At 44.3% G+C, this 18814-nt stretch overlaps 1 protein-coding gene across 3 annotated transcripts in view; it reads left to right on the forward strand.

The window, feature by feature from the left end:
* Positions 1–18814, forward strand: part of DNAH9 (dynein axonemal heavy chain 9) — a 190343-nt gene that overhangs the window by 123583 nt on the left and 47946 nt on the right. For all 3 annotated transcript variants that reach the window (XM_031599209.2, XM_090122076.1, XM_090122077.1), the window contains 4 exons: positions 757–897; positions 3976–4146; positions 6123–6245; positions 17384–17577. In XM_031599209.2, the coding sequence (XP_031455069.2) occupies positions 757–897; positions 3976–4146; positions 6123–6245; positions 17384–17577 (629 nt within the window). The remainder of the gene's footprint in view (positions 1–756; positions 898–3975; positions 4147–6122; positions 6246–17383; positions 17578–18814) is intronic.

An 18814-nucleotide genomic window follows, 5' to 3' on the forward strand; every position in this document is an offset into this window, starting at 1 on the left:
AGCAGTGTGCATTTCTCTGGGGGCTGTGCTGTGGTCTGCAGGGCTGTGCCACACGTACTGATCCCATTTCTGCCATGTCCCCATGGAATGGTTTGCTGAACCTCCTGGATCAGCGCCGCGACACTTCTGGCTGCGTGTAGCCTGAGCCTACCAGAATCCCCAGGAGGCTCAAGGATGTTGCTTCATGCTGCTGAAGTGGAATAAAAGAATGAACAGGACTGAGATGTTAGTGGGATGATGTATCTGCCAAAAGGATTTTCGCTGTGTCCATCACAGCAGCTATGCTGACACCTGGCCAGGAAGGCAGGCAGCCAGGCAGGTGCTGGAGAGGAAAGGCAGCAAGTAGCTGAGAAAATTAGCAGTTCTCAGCTTGGGAGAAGCTGTCTTATGAGCAGCACTGTCTGTTCAGTCCTGTGTTATTAATGATTTGCACAGGGGGGGAGCAATTAGCAGGAGAAACTCACTGATTATAAAAATAATTCCAGTTAGTGAAGAGCAGAAACCCTAGTGAGAACTCCGGAGGGGGAGGTTTGGGAAAACAGAGGATTGGACATGAGGATGAATGCAGTTAATGAAGGATATGCCAGAGGACAGAGGCTGCTGGGAGTGAAGGCTCAAGCCTGGTGAGTTGAAGGCAGGTCGGCCACCACTTGACCTGGTGTCTTTGTGGCAGGCAATTGCCTTCCCCCAAGCTGCAGCTTCACGGAGCTCACAGAGATGTTTTCACAGTGCCTTCGTTTTGTGTTTTCCCTCCAGGTCCAGGAGTCCAAGGTGACTGAAGCCAAGATTAATGAGGCAAGGGAGCACTACAGGCCTGCTGCTGCGCGGGCCTCTCTGCTGTACTTTGCCATGAATGACCTCCGTGCCATCCATCCCATGTACCAGTTTTCTCTGAAGGTACTGTCCCTGTGAGTCCCGTGGCAGCACTGCAGGGCAGCTGAGCCCTGATTGAAATCAGATTAGATCAGTCTTAATGAGCTTACCTTTCTTTTGCTTGGTTTCTGTTGAGGCAAGTGACCTGACGTCTTGTAGAAAGCCACGGTCTGACTTGGAGGTGCATTAATGGCCTCGATTACTGAACGTTCCAGAAGCTTATTTGCAGAGTAGAACTTTACGAGTCGTTTGTTATCTCCTCCATATTCACAGCCATCTTGGCCTGGCCAAGGAAGATGTGCGATGATTTGAAAGAGATCATCTTGGAAAAGAGCCAACAAAGTACTTTTTTCTGTGTATTTTATATATTTATGCATTAAGATTTAGCACAGTGTTGGGAGTCACTTGCTTCCTCAGTTAATCTTTTCTTTATATTTGTGTTTAGTTTTGTATCTATGATGTCATCGGGGTCATAATGTCTGTGCAGATATTTCATAAGTTAATGAGAATGGCTGCTGCCCTTAGCAATTATCCAAGACCTTGATGTTGAAACAGTCCCGACTTCCCAAATGACACAGTATTAAAACATCAAATTGCTCAGTAAACACAGCCCTGTCCCCCTGAGACCTCAACACCAGGGATTTATTGCTGCCCTTTGTACAAAAGGCAAATCATGGCCAATTCTGCCTGTCCAAGGCAAGAAGGGTCCCCTGCAAGAGCCCTTAGCCTGGAAGTCCTGATGGGATCTGTGGGCATCTGACTCCTTACAGCAGTGTTGCTGCTGGCAAGTTGGAGACAGGCAGGCTCTTGGTAACAGTTTGAACTCTTCCATGGTGATGATGCTGGGAGAGAACCTGCTTCTTGTCCCGTGCTCTGAAATAAATGCAGGACAAACACAGCCAAAGGGCTTGTACTCCAGCAGCCTGCCTGCTCTTCTGTCTACACAGACTGCCCTTCCCTGCTCAGCAAAGTATTGCTCTATAAAATATGGATATGGTGAGCTACAAATGGTGTCCCAGCTTTGGAGAACATTCCTTCCTGGAACTGTTTCCATTGGAACAACTGGACTGGAGAATGCTTCTAAAATGACATTACACTGCAGTATTGCTGTTCCTAGTGGTGGGGACTGAGATGTCCCATTTGCCAAGTGGCAGCAGAGCATGGTGGGAAGCCAGAAGCTTTGGTGGGAGTGTGACAATGACCTTGTTTTCAGGTTTCTTGACTAGTTTTGAGATATTGGCTCCTTTATGGCAGATGTGAGTAGGCTGAGACTCCACTTGCTGCAGTGAATGAACTAGATCTTTAGAGTGAAATACGAATTAATCGCTCACATCTCTGCTTCATGTTGGGGCATCACTTCATCATTTGTTTTCTGCTCCTTAGTGGGAAGTGGGGCTTCTCTCAAGCTGTCTCCTATATCCTGGAAGCTCCTTAGGCAGGGACCTTCTTTCTGCATTCCCTTCATTGTGCCCAAGGCTGTGAGAGAATCTTGGTCCATCTAAGGACCTGCTGCAATGGAAAGGAGTTGCTGTGATGGTGTCTATACTTCTGGCTAGCAGAGACTCTGGTATTGATTGAAGAGTTCCGTTTTTATTGTGTTAATAAATGGAACACCTTTTTTTTTTTTATTATTGGAAAGGCATTTTGGGGAATGGAGGGTTAAATGAGATGGCACTGTAGTCTAGTACTTCTTCCAAATGGTTTCTTACATTGCCAAGTGACCTGGAAAAAGTAATTGAGAAGAGAATACAATATTTTGAGCCAATCCACAAAGAAGCTTTTCTTTTTGTTATCTACAATCCATATGCTGAAATAATTTTACCAGGGAAATGTACAGATATCTTTCATGCAAGGGTGCCCTTTGAAAGATCCATTCCCCACACATAGGTAGTAGATATGTGAATATCTGAAGTTTCACCTTAAATCTCCCTCATCTGTGTTTTGTTTGTTTTATGTTTTCCAGTTAACATTAGTATTGTGTATAAATACATGGCAAATTATTTACTGAAATGTTTTTATCTAATAAATTTGGACGACAGATCATAAAACATTGAGGAAAGATGTGCAGGGATGATTTCAAAATACTTGCTGTACAGCTAAAAGCCCATTATAAGTTAGAGCACACAAGATTTATGTACGATTCTGCGGCGTGTTTTAACTCTATTTAAAGAAATGTAAGAAGAAAAATCCATTCTGCAGTTATTCAATAATGCAGTAGGTATCAATGTTGCTTTAATTTGTTGAGGCATCACTCTCCCTTTGTAGAGCCCTAAAAATAATGCTGTCGACACAGCCATGCCTTGTCTGGTTGGTGCTATTAATTTGTATCAGCCTGGTTAATTCCTATTAGCTTGGTCGCAGCGTATTGGGCTTTTGCATTGCTAATGAGGACAGAGGCCTTTTCCTTTCTCCAGTTGCATCTGATAATTTGCTAATGGGTTTTCTTCAATCTGTTCTGAAAGTTTTTAAGTCTTTTTTAATTTAGATCAGAATATTTCTACAAGACTCCTTGGTATCTTATATAACAGCATCCTTCTTCATGGTGCACCCATGCCCAAGGGATTTTAGTACTCGTCTGATCCCACTTCTCCATGCTGAAGCCCTGCCTGCCCTCCTTTTCCAGTCCTGTCCTGAAGCCTGATAGTAACCCACTCCTTGGACTTTCTGTATTTAAGGGAATTGCTGTTTTTAAGTTGAAGCATTTGTGAAACAACAGGTTCCTCTGGGAACACTGATGTCTTTGGCTCAGTGTGTTGGAGAAGTGAGCTGTGTAATCTTTGTAAGAGAACATACCAAGTCTGAGAAATGTTTCCTCTACCCATTGCCTCTTAATCCAGCCAGCACGTCTTTCTGAAGCCCAAACGAGCACAGTGTCACAGGGTATGTCATGAGAAAGCAGCCAGAGGCAGATGCAGAGCCCAATCTGTAGGTGTTCCCTGCATCCTGCTGCTGGGCCACACTGCTGGGCACTGGGATTGCTTTGGTCGTGGTGCAGGGCTCAGTGTCTGAGCTGGCTTCTCTCACTGCAGCACTTCAGGTGATGCACTGGTGCGTGAAAAGAGCATTTAGAAACAGTGCCAATCTTCTTGTCTCCTCACCTAGGCATTCAGCATTGTGTTCCAGAAAGCCATTGAGAGGGCATCTCCTGATGAGAGCCTCCAGGGGCGAGTGCTGAACCTCATAGACAGCATCACCTTCTCTGTGTTCCAGTACACGACCCGGGGGCTGTTTGAGTGCGATAAGCTGACCTACACTGCACAGGTTACCTTCCAGGTAAGCACCACCAGGGCGTGCAATCTGTACAAGGCCAGGCTGGATGTGGCTCTGGGCAGCCTGGTCTGCTGGTTGGCGACCCTGCACATAGCAGGGGATTGAAACAAGATGATCATTGTGGTCCTTTTCAACCCGGGCCATTCTATGATTCTATGATGATTGTACTGGCAAAGATATCAGCATACAGGGAAAACCCAAGCTGGCACAGCCATGCCTTCAGCATCAGAGCAGCAAATGCAAGGGCTGGGGAACTGATTTTCTTCTCTTCATCTCTTGCTGATAGCAGTCACAGATGCTGTGTTTGATTTGCATTACAGCAATGAATTGCTGTTTGAGAGAGAGATACCTGCTTGCAGGACCTGCAGAAGGGAAGCAGGTCTTCAAGGCTCACTGGTTGTATCCAGAAAGAACAATGCTACGTGGCTGCTGTTGCTCTGTCTAGTACTCTGCTATAATGTTTTATGCTACCATGTGAGTGAGGAGACATTTCTATATCTCTGTACCGAAATCAGATTCAGTCAATAAATTGTGCTTGGCATTGTGTTACAAAGTGGTTGTTGAGCTTGTGCAGTGTATGACTACGTAAGTGCCCTGCAATGTAGAATGCAGGCATGAACCAAATTTGAGCTGCCTAAACAGTGTGCAGGTCTAGTTAGCCTTAATTCAGTGATTGCCATGATTTTTTTCTTTTAATTCTACATAGCAAAATATGAAATGTGAAGGGAAAAGCAAATATACATCTATATAAATGACATCTAACGATTTATTTAGTTAATGTCCATGTGTAAAAAGTCAACACAAATTTTGCAAAGATGGGCTTAACTGTGACCCAGAAGAGATTTACATTTTCATATAACGTATTTGTCTGAATAAACAATTTACCTTGCACGCACTGTACTTGCAACTATATCATAGAGTCATAGGATTGTTTGAGTTGGAAGGGACCTTTAAAGGTAATCTAGTCCAACTCCTCTGCATTGAACAGGAAAAATAGTTAAGGCAACACTTCAAGGCATCAGGAAAACCAGCATCCGCTGTTTCAGGGTGTGGAGGGAATTAGATGATGAGTTGCAGGGTTCTCCCATATAAAAATCAGTTGGCTCTTGAACTGAGTAGCTCATTACTGTCGTTGGTGGAGGAGATGCCAGGCATGCTTCAGAAGCCATCACCCAGTAGGCAATAATGAGATACAGTCAGGATCTGTAACAAGAAAACGAGAAGCTCACCATGCCAGCATTGCTCTTTTTCCTTCCAGAAATTGTGTTCAGAATGTTCAGACTTTGTCTCAGAGATATGGGCAGTCTGGCAGCACTCAGTGCAGTGGTTCCAGCTGGGCTCCTGAGTCTCCAGAGCTTTCCAAAATGGCCCCAGGCATTGCTCTGGCAGCCTTGCTCCATGTGTTCCCCAAAGCCATCGTTGGTGGTAAACACATCGATGGCAGCAGAATGGCCAGGTGCTCTCCAGCACATCATTGCTGGGGGCTTAAAGGACCTGCTCATTCTCCCAGTGCATGTGCTGTGAGGCTTTTTTCACTCTCAGTACGTCTCCAATTACTTTCAATAGAAAAAAATTGTGAGGGATGGACAAGACCTTGGTGGTGTGCCCTAGGGGTGCATGCTCAAGTTCCGTGCAAGAAAGTTGTTTGTTCTTTAGCTGCAGATATCAAGCACAGGGACTGCAGCACATCTTCCTGCCTGCATCTCCACCAGCAGTGTGAATATAAACCACAACTTTTCCCACAGTTTTCCCAAATTTTGACCGTTTTATGTTATGTCTCCATACTTATTCTGAGTCCTCTCTTGGGGAGACACAAAGCACCTGCAGGGTATGTTTCATCACAGCCCTCCAGCACTGGATACTGTGGTTTTTATGTGCACATAAAGACAGCTACATACATTGAGTAATTAATCTGATAAAGTGTATTGCTGCTCTGTATCCTGACTGCTCAAGGATATCTTGCATGCTTGAAATTACAGATACTTCTGATGAGTAAGGAAATCAACGCCATAGAACTGGATTTCCTTCTCAGATACCCAGCACAGCCCAGAGTCACAAGCCCTGTGGAGTTCCTGTCTAATCACTCCTGGGGAGGAATCAAGGTATGTGTTTCACCTTAAATGTGAAATCAGCATCTCTTATCTCCTCTGAGGGCCTTTCAGCATCTGTCAGGCCAGTCCTTATAGCACTGGCTGAGTAAAGTTCTGACCATAGATAAGCAGCACAAAAATGCAGAGTTGGAGAGCTCTGTTGGTACAAGATGAGCTTTGAGGGCTCTGTGTGACTTTACTCCTGATGACCTCTGTGTCCCCAAGAAGCCTTTTCTTCCCTCTGAGGTTTAGGCTTTTCCTTCTGTAAGGAATAAGAATGTCTCATGGGTACAGATTGCAAAGATCCTCACTGTCTTTGGGAGGAGGTGAGACTTTAAGGCAGATATGACCATCTGCAGAGATGTGCTGGGGACAGAGCTGGCCAGCTGAGAGACCCACAAAAAAACATGCTGTCATGGCAGTGAGGTTGTCTAACAGCTGCCCTGTGTTTTGGGATGAGAGCCGAGGGAGAGCATCCTAGAGAGATGTGTGTTGTCCCACCTTTGCACCCATTTGTCAGCAGGTGGAAGTTGTATTGGATTTAAAGCTGATTCAGGATAAGTTTGTGCAAAATGTGTCTGCTCTGAGGAGGACCTCCCATCCCTGCCTTCTCACTGGCAGTGAGGATGGGCCCTGTGCCTCGTTCTGCACACACAGGTGACTGAGCTCATCTTCAAAACGTCGCAATCACATTGTCAGCCATAAAATAAGCTTGTTACTTCTTACTAAACCAGCCCTTTTCCTCCTCTCTCTCCAAGACCTATTTCCATTATGGAGGAATTATGTACACCCTTTCTCTGTCCCTTGTTGTGTTCCATGTGTGGATATATAGGGTGAGCGCCGCATTTCAGTTCCTCTTAAGTCCTTCTGAGTTGAAGTTCTTCACTGACTGGGAGGGTTTGGTGCTGCAGTGCTTCTTTCTGCTTCAGTCCTGTGAGCTACCTCTGGGAGCTGAACTGGATACCACCACAAGTTGCTGGGGCTTCAGGCTCTGATTCTCCTTTTGAAGATCTTTTAGTGCATCTGAGGAAGCATTATGCTTTTGTAGTGCTCAGGGATGTGTTTGCTAGTCCTGCTGCAGTTGGTACACTCTCCAGGCAGACACCTTCTCAGTTTGCAGTGAGCTTTTCTGCTCTGTGGGATGATCCTTTTAGTGCCAGCCAGTTCCCTTTCACATGTGGGTGGAATGGCCTTTCCTGGACCCTGTGCTTCATCCTGCTGGTTTCAGCTGCCTCACTGCTGTCATGGAGTTGGTACAGTTGCCTGCTCAGGCTCATAAACACCAGAAAGAACTTCCACACCCCATCACTCACTCTTCAGAACTTATTCTATCACACGATACACAAAACAGGTGTGCTTCATCTGGTTCCAAGGTGAGCCCTTCCCACCGAGCTTCCTCTCCCATTCTGAGTCTCCTGGGGCTTGTGGTTGAGATAGAAACCACGTGATACCATCAGATGCTGCTCTGCACACTCTTTTGCGGAGCTGGGGGATGATGGGATGTAAATATGTCTGAGAGGGCTCCAACATGCAAAGTCTGCATCCTCACTGTGAGACTGCTGTCCCCATGAGCTGCACCTGCCGAGGAGCTGCGGTCACTGGTCAGTAATCTGCCCTAACGTACTTCAGGATTTCCAGATAACGAATGCTTTATTACTGAACGTGCTTCAGATTGTCTTTTGTGGTGTGATTGTTTGTAATATTGATTCTACTATAAATAATACAACGGGTGTCAGTTTTATTAGTGTTTATGTTCTATTAATGTGTGTTGGCTTATTAGCCTTGGAGTTTTTGGCAACTCTGGTTACTTGAGGCGTAGTTTTAGTACGATCACATTTTGTCACAGACTGCTATAATTAGGTTAATTAGTCATGGCTTCTATAGAGCTTATGAGCAGGCTAAAATCTCCTTTTATCAGAAAGATTAAGTGCTGTAATGAATTGTTTCTTCAACAAAGCTTGAGCAAAGTACCTTTCAGATTGGCATTTCAAGTTTGAAGTGGAATGAAGCATTCTGTATGAATTTTCAGAGGAGCACTGAAAATGCTCTGCGTTTGACAGAGGTTTCAGGCCAAAAGAAATCAATATTGATACTCATGTCCCACTCCATGCCTCCCGTTTTGGGCACGTTAACTTCAGAGCAAACCTCATCAGGTGTTGAGGACTGTGGGCACACAAACAGCCTTGTATGACATGGCTGATAACTTCATACTGTTGTATGGTTTATAATACCTGCAGGCTAATAGTGCTTCGCAGTCGTGCAGCTGTCTCAGCTCCTGGTGCTGGCACATCTGATGTACATCTTTGATTTCATCTTTCAACTTCTTTTCAGTTCAGCAGGAAATTTCCCAGAGCTTTTTGTTGCAATGCTTGTGCCAGGGAGGCTCAGTATTTACTGCTGAATGAAGAAACCCATGTGCCTGTCGAGAAGGGCGCAGTTTATGGGGAAGGGTGTTATCTTTTATTAGATCTGATGATATACTTGAAAAAATAGGTAGGTTGCAGGCTTCCTAGTGCCTCTTTAAGCCTGGAATGGGAACTGAATTCAAACCAAGTGCAGGCTGAGAAAAAAATTCTCTGAGCTCAACTTGATTCTGTCCATCAATCAGCCTGTATGGGAGAAGATAACTCCTGCGAGCCCCTATTGAGGCACATTCATTAGCTTTGGAGCGAGGGGAGAGCTTAGCAGAGGACACAGTTGTTAGCTTCAGCACAAATACTGCCTCTGGGACGTGGGAGGGGTAGTTAAGGGCAGAACAGGGAGAAAATTACACTGTTTAATGAAAACTGTAGCTTTTGCTGGGTCCCTGGCCCCAGCGTTCAATATGCTGGTCATTTCAGATGTAAGGCTTGTCTATTGCAGGTATTTAATAGTGATCTCTTGAGAAGTCAGAAGTATTTTTATTCTCCAGATGAGGTTTTCTGCCCTTTTTTCAATTTCCTTTGTTACAACATGTTGTGCTTCCATCAACTGCTGTGCTCCCAGTTCTTAACTTGAAAGTTCTTCTGATTTCTTCAGTACGTGCAGGCTTGTCTGTGTGTGTGACTGTTGGTTGCCTTTACCAATAAATGGATGGCCACCCCTTGGACCACAGAGGTACAACAATGCTATTGCTTGAGCTGCATAGGGTGACAGGCCACAAACACATACAAGAGGCCACTTTAATATTTCTATTGCAGGATGGAAATGGAGACAGGATCAGTGTAGAAGTGGTCCTTTCTAGCTTTGTCCTCATTTCTTCTTTCCTTTACTTGAAGATCTCCAGAGCCATAAGATCACAGAAACCTGTAATGGCTGAGTTTGGAAAGGACCTCTGGAGACATTATTGTGACCTTCCAATACTTAAAATGTGCTTATAATCAGGAGGGGAATGGACTTTCTACGCGTTCTGTTAGTGATGGGACAACAGGGAATAGTTTTAAACTAAAAGAGGAGAGATTTAGGTTAGATGTTAGGGGGGAACTTTTCACTCAGAGGGTGGTGAGGCCTGACACAGGCTGCCCAGAGAAGTTGTTCCTGCTCCATCCCTGAAGATGTTCCAGGCTGGGATGAATAGGATCTTGGCAACCTGATCTAGGGCCTGATTTAGTGATTGGCCACCCTGCCCATGGCAAGAAGTTGAAACTAGATGGTCTTTAAGGTCCCTTTTAGCCCAAATGTAGTATGATTCTATAAGGTTACCTGGTCCACCCTTGCTCCAGCAGAGGCAGGGTAGGGTGCCCAGGGCTGTGTCCAGGCAGCTTTTGGAAATCTTCAAGGAGGAGACCAAACAGTCCCTCTGGACAACCTGAAGGTGAAGGTGTGACCTGTGAGGATTATCTGAAATGATGCCCCAAGGTCCCTTCAGCCCAATCTACAACCCAGTCTGTGTGTTATTCTGCTCTGCAGTTGTCTGGAGGGCTGGGACAGTCAGACAGGTCATGCCATGGCTCTGCTCTGAGATGGACATACAGATGGCATCATTGGGTTCTGTGTGTCTCTGTGGTCGTTTCTTTCATGGCTGTCAGCCATTAGTGTCAGCCAGCCCTGTTTAGAAGATAGGGGTGGGTCTCAGGCTACTGAGGCTAACTCAAGGTTGGTGAATGGATTTCCCTGTGCCCTGCAGTGTTCTCTGCTGCAAAATTCTCCCGTGCTCCAACTCCCTTTGTGCCATTCCCTTCCTGGGGAACCGTATCCGCATTGCCCCAAAGCCTTGTTTTCCTGCAGAACCGTGGGCAGAGATTAACCCTGTGTGCATCTGGCTCCCAACCTCAGCAGCCCATTCCCTCAGGCAGCTCTGGATCTCTGTTGCACAAGCACACACTTCCCAAGTCTGATTGCCTTTGTGATGTTTTCTGCATTGCCAAACGCAGATGTGTCCCATAGGATAAGTGAAGCTAGTTAATATACAACAAGAATACACCTGGCCAACTCGGATTACTTCTTCATCCCAATCATTTCCCTCATCTTTTTCTGAAGAGGAAGAATTTTCATTATGTAGATATGAAAACGCTACTGAAAGGGCATTGTTTAATAAATGTGATGTTGAATAATGAGCTCTAAATACTGAATTCAGCTTTCAAGGAGGAGAACAGCAGCAAACAAAGTAGTATATTAACTCCATGTTTATAATTTTGCAGAGTGCAGGTGATGAGATTGTGCGTGTGGCTTACGAGATAAAATACGAAATCATAAATTTTAGATTTAAGAAAACTGGATTTTCTTGACAAAATAATAGAAAACTCTTCCAACTTTTGCTTTATATATTTCTAAGACAGTGAGATTTTTCATTCTTGTCAAAGATTCATTGTGATACAATCTGCTGCATATATTGTGGTCTTTGCACATAAGCAAGGTCCTTTGATCAGGCTGGTCAGATACAAAAGACTTGCAGCTCACGGCTTCCTACGTACTTTTATTATTATTATTATTATGCCGGAGAATCAGTCTTAATTAAATCTCTTCCATTAGCTCAGTTCTTAAGATGTACGGCCTTTTAGAACATCTTTGATAGGAAGCATTGATTATGACACTCTGGTGTGCATTTATCTGCTCACATCTAGAAGTTTCCTAAGGACATTAATCTGTCCTCACCAGCCCTCAAGTTTTGGAGAAGTGCTCACAGTGTCTCACAGAAATAATACTTGAGATCATTCTGCCTTTTGTTTCCTTTACTTTTTTTACCTGGTGGTAATAACCTAATGTTTATCTGAGATACAGCAGAGATTGGGATCGCATCAAATATTTAAAGGCATACTTTGTCAGTGTGATTGCAGATTGGAAATTGGGTTTTTCTGGATATGTCTTGGGCTGTGTCCTTCACGTTCGGTGCTCCCTGCCATGCCACAGAGCCTGCTGTTAGTTGGTTATTTTAATGTAAAAGTTCTTTCTCCCTTAAATGGAAGAGAGAGCTTTTTTTGGTATCTTTCAGACGTCCAGTATTTCTTTTCTTAGTCATTATTTGTCTCTTGAAGTCGTGTCGCTTTGCTTGGAAGATAGAAACAAAAATCAGCTGCGGCGCACTCAGGAAAAGATGCACTTGGGACACTGCCTTTTGTGAAGGCACTTGTCATCTGTGCATTATCCCCACTGAGTGCACCAGAGTGCTCCAGTGACCCCAGTACTGCCAGTAGCAGTTCCTGTCCTCTGTTGAATACAGTCTGACAGGACCATGGGGACACACTCGGAGTTGGCCATTTCTCTGCTGGAGTCTGATTTGATCTTTGAGTATTGCATTTTAAGAAGGATGTGTGGCTTCTGGAGACAGGAGGGAGCATGAGAAGTGACATGGAGATATGGCTGCAAGGAGAGATCAAGGAGAAGCGGAGAGGTGATGTCTGAGAGACTAGAGGCTGAGGGGACAGTCTTCAAAAGGGGAAAAAGCCATCAGTTGTTGGAATCAGTAGAAGACAGAACAGAAGACATCTCAGAGTACTGCAGGAAAGACTCACACCAGGCATCTGGGCAGTCTGTGATGGAGGACAGGAAAGGACTCACATAGTCAGTTGGTGGCTTCCATTGCTGAAGCAGTTCTGTTGGGTCAGGCCAGGTGACCCAGGGAGCTCTGCGTCCTCATCTGCTTCTGGGCTTGGCTGCAGTGATGTGAGCTCGTCAGTCAGCTTTTATTGAAAGAAATGAGGAAGATTAGAAAAACATTTTTGTGCTGAGGGGTGATTGAAGTTTGTCAAAACCATCATGTCTTTATTTTTACCTTCAATAGAGGTGTCCTCACAAGTTGAATAATTCAGGCAGTGCAGCTAAAGAGAAAATAACACCTTCGGTGAATGAATAATACAAACCAAAACCTAGAGGGAGAAAGATGGCAAATAATCCATCATTTTCTACATGAATCCTCCTAGTTAACAGTAGTATTCAAATGGAACAATTCATCTGCCTATGTGTCCCCTTCCTGAATGACCCAATTTATCTCTGTGAGCCGGATGCAGGTTTGGCTGTGCCATTCCCCAGGAGCTTTCTCCAGCTGTGAGGGTGCTGGTTTCCTTGGGCGATATGGCCCACCCAAACAATATTTACAATAAACAGACGTAAGCAGAGCTTACCATGTGGGTGGACAATGTGAGAACACCTTTAGAAGGTGTTTTGAAAACACCTGAGGCCATTTCCAAGCGTCTGATGTTCGTGCACCCACTCTGCAAAGTTCACATCCGTGGACAGAGAGATCTGAGGATGTTGTGCTCATTTTGTGGAGCTCATTTTGCGGCTAAAAAATAGGATTTAATCATCTCACAGCCTCTTAAAACCGGGGGAGTATTGACTGTGTCTCTCTAGTGTTCTTCAGTTGTGCCTGGGAGCCGTGTGATGTTTGCTGTTTTCCTTCCTACCTCAGTGTTCTTTAACCATAGGGCTCATTTGTAAGGCAGGATAGATCCAGAGCTCAGACTGGAAGTATGAGTCTGTTATAAACTGAAGATTCAGAATGTAAGGATAGCTTAAAAAAAAAATATATCCATTTCCTTATTATTATTTTATTGCATCTTTTTTAGAAACCATCCTTACAGCTGCTGGGAAACTGGGTGAGTGGTGGATGCTCACTGTGGCAGCTCTGGGTTTATTTGCACTGTTTTACTTCCCACGTCCTTTGTGTCAGGGTGCAACATGGCAATGGAATCTGGTTTGGTTTCTCTTGCTTCAGAGCTCTTCTGAGCTGAATGACACTGGGGAAAGGTATTTGAAATTATGGAAGTAGTTTAAAACACGTATTTTGTTATCCCCTAGCGCAATGCAAGAAAAAAAATTGAGATAATCTTCCTTTATATTTAGATTCTGTAAAATGTTATGAAGCAACATCTGAACTTGGGACCAGTTTTGACCATATGGTGTCCTGAGAATAACTGCCTTTTGTGATAAGAGCGCGTGTTTTCTCTAATAAATTTACAAAAGCTCGTTGCAGTGTATCTGGCACCAGAAGATAAATTGCATGAGGTTACAGTGACACCAGAGCTTGGAAGTCATTCTTTCCCCTGGGGGCTCGGCCTGTGCCCTGGGGGCAGCAAGCAGAGGGGAGCTGAGTACATCATTGCTCATCACTGTGCCCTTTTGCCTGGGGCCTTGGGGCATTCTCACGTCCCCTTCTTGGGGCTCTTTGCAGCAATTCCCTCTTCCTTCTGGCCCCACGTTGACTCTGGAAGGGCTGTGTGTTAACGTCACCATGCAGGCACATCCGCAGCTGTTCTGCAGTGGCAGCCAGGGTTTCCTTCTCCAAGATGATGGCTGATGTATGTTGTATTCCCTACAGCTGTAGGGGGAAAGAGTGCTTTGCATTTGCGAGCTTGTGAGATTCACAGAACTGCTGACATTTCAGCTCCAATTTAAAGTTGGTTCTGACTTGGATGAGAAACTGTCAAAGAAAACTGAAGTGATAAAGCAAATTGTCTGTGATTCAGTGGATGAAAAATCACTCTTTGAGAAAACAATGATCCGTGCCCTGACATGTGTGAAGAGCCCTGTTCTGCTGGCAAAGTCTTACTTTGAGATAGAAACCCCAGACCCTCCTGCTTCCAGCCATCGGGGACAGACACAGCGTGGGCTGCGAAGGCTGGAACTGCAGTCCTCCAGTCCTCTTGCTCATGTTTTATTTTGGTTAATGCTTTTTGTCTCTCTCAATTTCCATGACGACTCTGGTTGACAGGTTTGTTCTCTGCTATGTTGACAAAAATAGCCATTGCTGTACAGGTTGGTCTGTCCCAGTTCGTGCCCCTGCTTCTCCTCCTGCTGCTTGGAAACTGTGCTTTATTATCACCAGTCTAAAATTCTTGGATAATATCACAGCAGAGGTTTCGAAAGGTAATTAATATTCACAGAAGGATTACTGATTGAGATAGCTTTCACTGCTCCAGCTTTTAAATAGTAACGTGTCTTATTAACACCATCAGTCCTAATAAATGCAATTTAAATTGTTGACTAATGAAAATTTCAGTGTTAGTTTATATAATACAGACTTTATGCTTGCTATTAGAGCGCTCTTAATTCTGCAACATGTTGTTCAGGGAGAGAGAAACTATTATCTCTGATTCTGTCTGTCAATTTGAAAGAAGAAAGCAGTTTTTCAGTCTCTTGGTAACATCATCAAGAGACTTCTCGAAGCAGCGGTAGCCAAAGTTTTGAAGTTTTACTGTAATTCACTTCAAGAGTCAACAGCTTAAAAACGTTTTACACAAGCACTTGTGCTGATGAGTCTATTGAATTCAGCATTTGGCACCGTATTGTGTTCAGCCAGGGGAGGTGCATCAGATGTATTTGCTGCTGCAAGAACAAGGCACTGGGCAGGCTGTGTCCCTGCAGGTTTCAGTCTCTCGTGTTCTGCACAGTGCTTTCAGCTGTGATGTGGTGCTGATACTAGAGCTGTGGCTTCTGTCTCTGAAATGTCTCCACATCAGTGCTAATCCACACATGGCAGCAGCATCTGTTGGGTCCCTGCCTTGCTCACGCTTTTCACACAGTTCTTGGCATGCCTTGGGTGTGGAGGTGAGCCAGCCCAGCCTGTAGCTGCTGAGTGGTATTGCAAATGCTCCATTCTCTTCTTTGTAGAGCTATTAATGAAATCGTGACTTTGGGCAAGGCTTGATTCATTGCAGGGGCATGTATAAAAGCATCTCTGTGCTCTTGTAGCTCTGCCTGTGGTCTTAGAGTGCCTGACCTGTGAGGAAAAGTAGGTTGGACTGACCACCTCCTGAGGGTTTCTCCAACCATTTTTCTGTGATGCTACAAGTGTTGTGTTCAGCAGCATCCTGTGTCAGTGGCACCCACTGGGAACAGCTTTGTGACTTCTTTCTTTCCATCATCTGCTGGTGTTCTCACTGCTGGAAACATGAACTCATTCATTATAAGGAGCCCTTTTGCTGGAGCATGGCTTCTGAATAAATTCAGTCAGTTAGAAAGACCAAGGTTCCTCATGGGAAGCCTTTCCAGAAGGGAAAGTGTAGCTTTCCTTCCATCAGCACAGTCTGGCCTCCAGTGTCTTCCACCTCATTTCCAAGAGCCCCATATCCACAGCAATCTCAGCAGCTGTCAGGACACCTACATGACTTTCAAAGCCTGTTGGTAAGTCTGTATTTTTTCAGTTGATCTCAACAAGGTGTGACACCAACATTTTTCAAGGTGCTTTCTTGGTGCTTTCTTTTTGTAGAGGAGCTATATGGGATGTGAGCTGGAACATTAATGGTGCAGAACACCTCTGCCCATCAAGAAGCTTCTGCTCTGCTGTGAGCGCGTCCTTGTTCCTACAGAAAATAGCTCATTTGCTGTCTTATACTCCACTTGTCTCTTCCTCTTCATGTTCAACTGCTCGCAGCTTCAGATTATGCAAAATGTGCTCAAGATGTTTGTTTCAGTGAAAATTTTGCTTGAAATCCACAGGAACTTTACAAGCTGTGCAGTACATTTTGCTACAACTCGTATGAAAGATATTTTGGATTCTCTCCTTTTCTGTGTACTGTTTGTAGTTGTGTGGCAGGAACATATTAAAAAAATAGCTGCATTTTCATTGAAATTATCAATTATTCCTTCCATTGCTCATCTGTACATCACTTAGGGACGTTCCACAGCTACAGTTTTGTAACACCAATGAGTGAATCCTTGTGTGTATTTGGCGAGTGAAGCACTCTGTGAATTACGCTGTCGCAGCAGTCTGTACATGTTTATATAGAACATGTAAGCACCAAGGCAGCACCCAACTGTCAGGGGTTTGCAGTGCATTTGCAGGGATTTGTGGTCACCTTGACTGGATGGTGAAGGATTGCCAGAGGTGTGTGTGCTGTCCTGCCAGAGGTGAACTGAACATTTCCAGTACCCATCCAAATCACTCATTTCTGGAGTAGCTCATAGTAGCCAGTGCCTGCTACCCGAGTTGGTTCGGATCAGGGTTCGAAACAAGGAGTGCAGATTTCCTCTCACTTTGGCTTATGGAAAGCTGCATTGCAGATAATGCCAGATTTTCCTCTGTTTTCACTTCCAAACTCCCATATCGCAGTGACTGTGCTGCAGAGATGTGGATGCAGCCATGGCTTCATTGGAAGGGGAAGGTCCTTGCAGTAATGCAGGTGACAGTATCTGGGGAGGCTGTGCTAGGTGCTGTATGATGTCAGATCTGACATTGTTGGTGCAACCAGTTCAGAAGATGCAGGTGGCAAAAAACCTCAGAGTGGGTAAATTCCACAGGTATGAAACTGCTTATCTCACCCTGAAGCGGTCCTGTAAGTGTCCTGTTCTGGTTGGCACCTGTTGATGTGACAGTGTGCTGACAACAGAGGTGGGAAAAGGAAAACAGACAAGATCTGATCCTGGGAAGGTTCTGCTTGTGGCTCACAGGTTCCAGCTATGACCTTTCCAAGGGAGCAAAACATGAGCATACAGTAAAATTAGAAAAACAGTTCAAGTGCACATAGGATTGTTCTTCTGTTACAACAGGACTAAAGGTAATGGCTTTAAGTTGTGCCAGGGGAATATTAGGAAGAATTTATTCTTAGAAAGAGTAGGAATGCGTTGGCACAGCTGCCCAGGGAGGTGGTAGAGTCACTGTCCCTGGAGGTTTTCAAAGGAACGTGGAGATGTGGCACTGAGGGATGTGGATCAGTGGTTGGACTACATGATCTTAGAGGTCTTTCCAACCTTAATGATTCTATGGTTCTGAAGACCTTCCTTGAATTTTCCAGGCTCTCTCATCCATGGAAGAATTCAGAAACCTGGATCGGGATATTGAGGGCTCCGCAAAACGGTGGAAGAAGTTTGTTGAATCTGAGTGTCCTGAAAAGGAGAAGTTCCCCCAGGAATGGAAGAACAAGTCAGCTCTGCAGCGCCTGTGCATCATGAGGGCCATCCGGCCCGACCGCATGACCTACGCTGTCCGGTGGGAGCACTTCTCCCTGTCTCAGTCCATTCTCTTGCTTACCAGGCGACACTGGGTCTGTTTTCTAGGGAACAGGAGTAATTCAGAAATATTGGATTTATTTATTATGGAGTATAGGTTTCACAAAATGGCTTTCTATAATGGGATCATTGCTGAATGAGTTATCTCTGTCAACGCATCTCATTTAGTTGGAATTTCCTGCCTAAGGAAATCTAACCCCAGCATGGCCAATGGTGATGGAAGCAGTACTACTAACACTAGGTGAGGAGCAGACATACCAAGTCAGAAACAAGCATTGTCATAGAGGTCTTACATATTCACTGGAGTCTTTTTGTAATCAAAACAACTTCTAGAATTCATTAAGGGCAGTATTGTTTACTAGACTGCTTATAGCCATTGTTCCTTAGATGCAGGAATAAAGGACCAAAGTAAAGGGAAGTTTTATGGAGATGCTGTGTTGTTTTTTTGTTGTTGTTGTTTTGTTTTTTTTTAATTCAAAATTTATGTGATACTAGTTGTGAAAGTTGTAGTTGTAAATTATGTATTAAAGGTAACCAGGCAAGGCTAAACTTCATAAAGATATGCAAAAGCAGTATGGCTAATATGGCTGTTCCAGGAGAAACTAAAGGTCTTTGACTCCGTTAGGACTTGTATTTTCATTCCTTGTCCTAGTAGTCTATCATCTGACATTTCTGCAATGCCTCTTCTTCCACTGCCTCTCACATAGCTTAAATTGCTCCATCATCTGGCATGTGTGATTGTCAGCCCATGAGCTACGCTTTTGTTTGTGCTTTAAGATGCACAGAAAAACATGGGCAAGATTTTGAGTGAAGTATCACTATGACCAATGTTACTGTATTTTATTCAATTAAATGATGAAATTAATCATTATTATACCATTCTAAATTACCTTCTTTTTTGTTAGTTAGTTAGTTTTGGGGCTGGACTCTTTGTATGTTCTCTCAGCTTAAAAAATTGCTCTTCTTTTTGCTATTTAGCTTGAGTAAAACATGCTCTTGTTCTTCTGAGCTTTTAAGTGCCTGTTTCACTTAAGCAAGTTTAATTCATTCCTTTCAGTCGAAATGGTGGTACTTGTATAGCTCAAAAATATCTGGAACATAAAGTTTCAATTCCTTTCATGCTTTTGTGAAAAGGTAAGAGAATCCAAGTTCAAAAACTTGACTGAATATTTTTAGGGTTTGGGCACATCAAGCTTTTCTGTTTGCACAAGAACATA

This window comes from Phasianus colchicus, chromosome 20 (genome assembly GCF_987193195.1).
Source record: "Phasianus colchicus chromosome 20, bPhaCol1.hap1.1, whole genome shotgun sequence".
NCBI lineage: Eukaryota > Metazoa > Chordata > Aves > Galliformes > Phasianidae > Phasianus > Phasianus colchicus.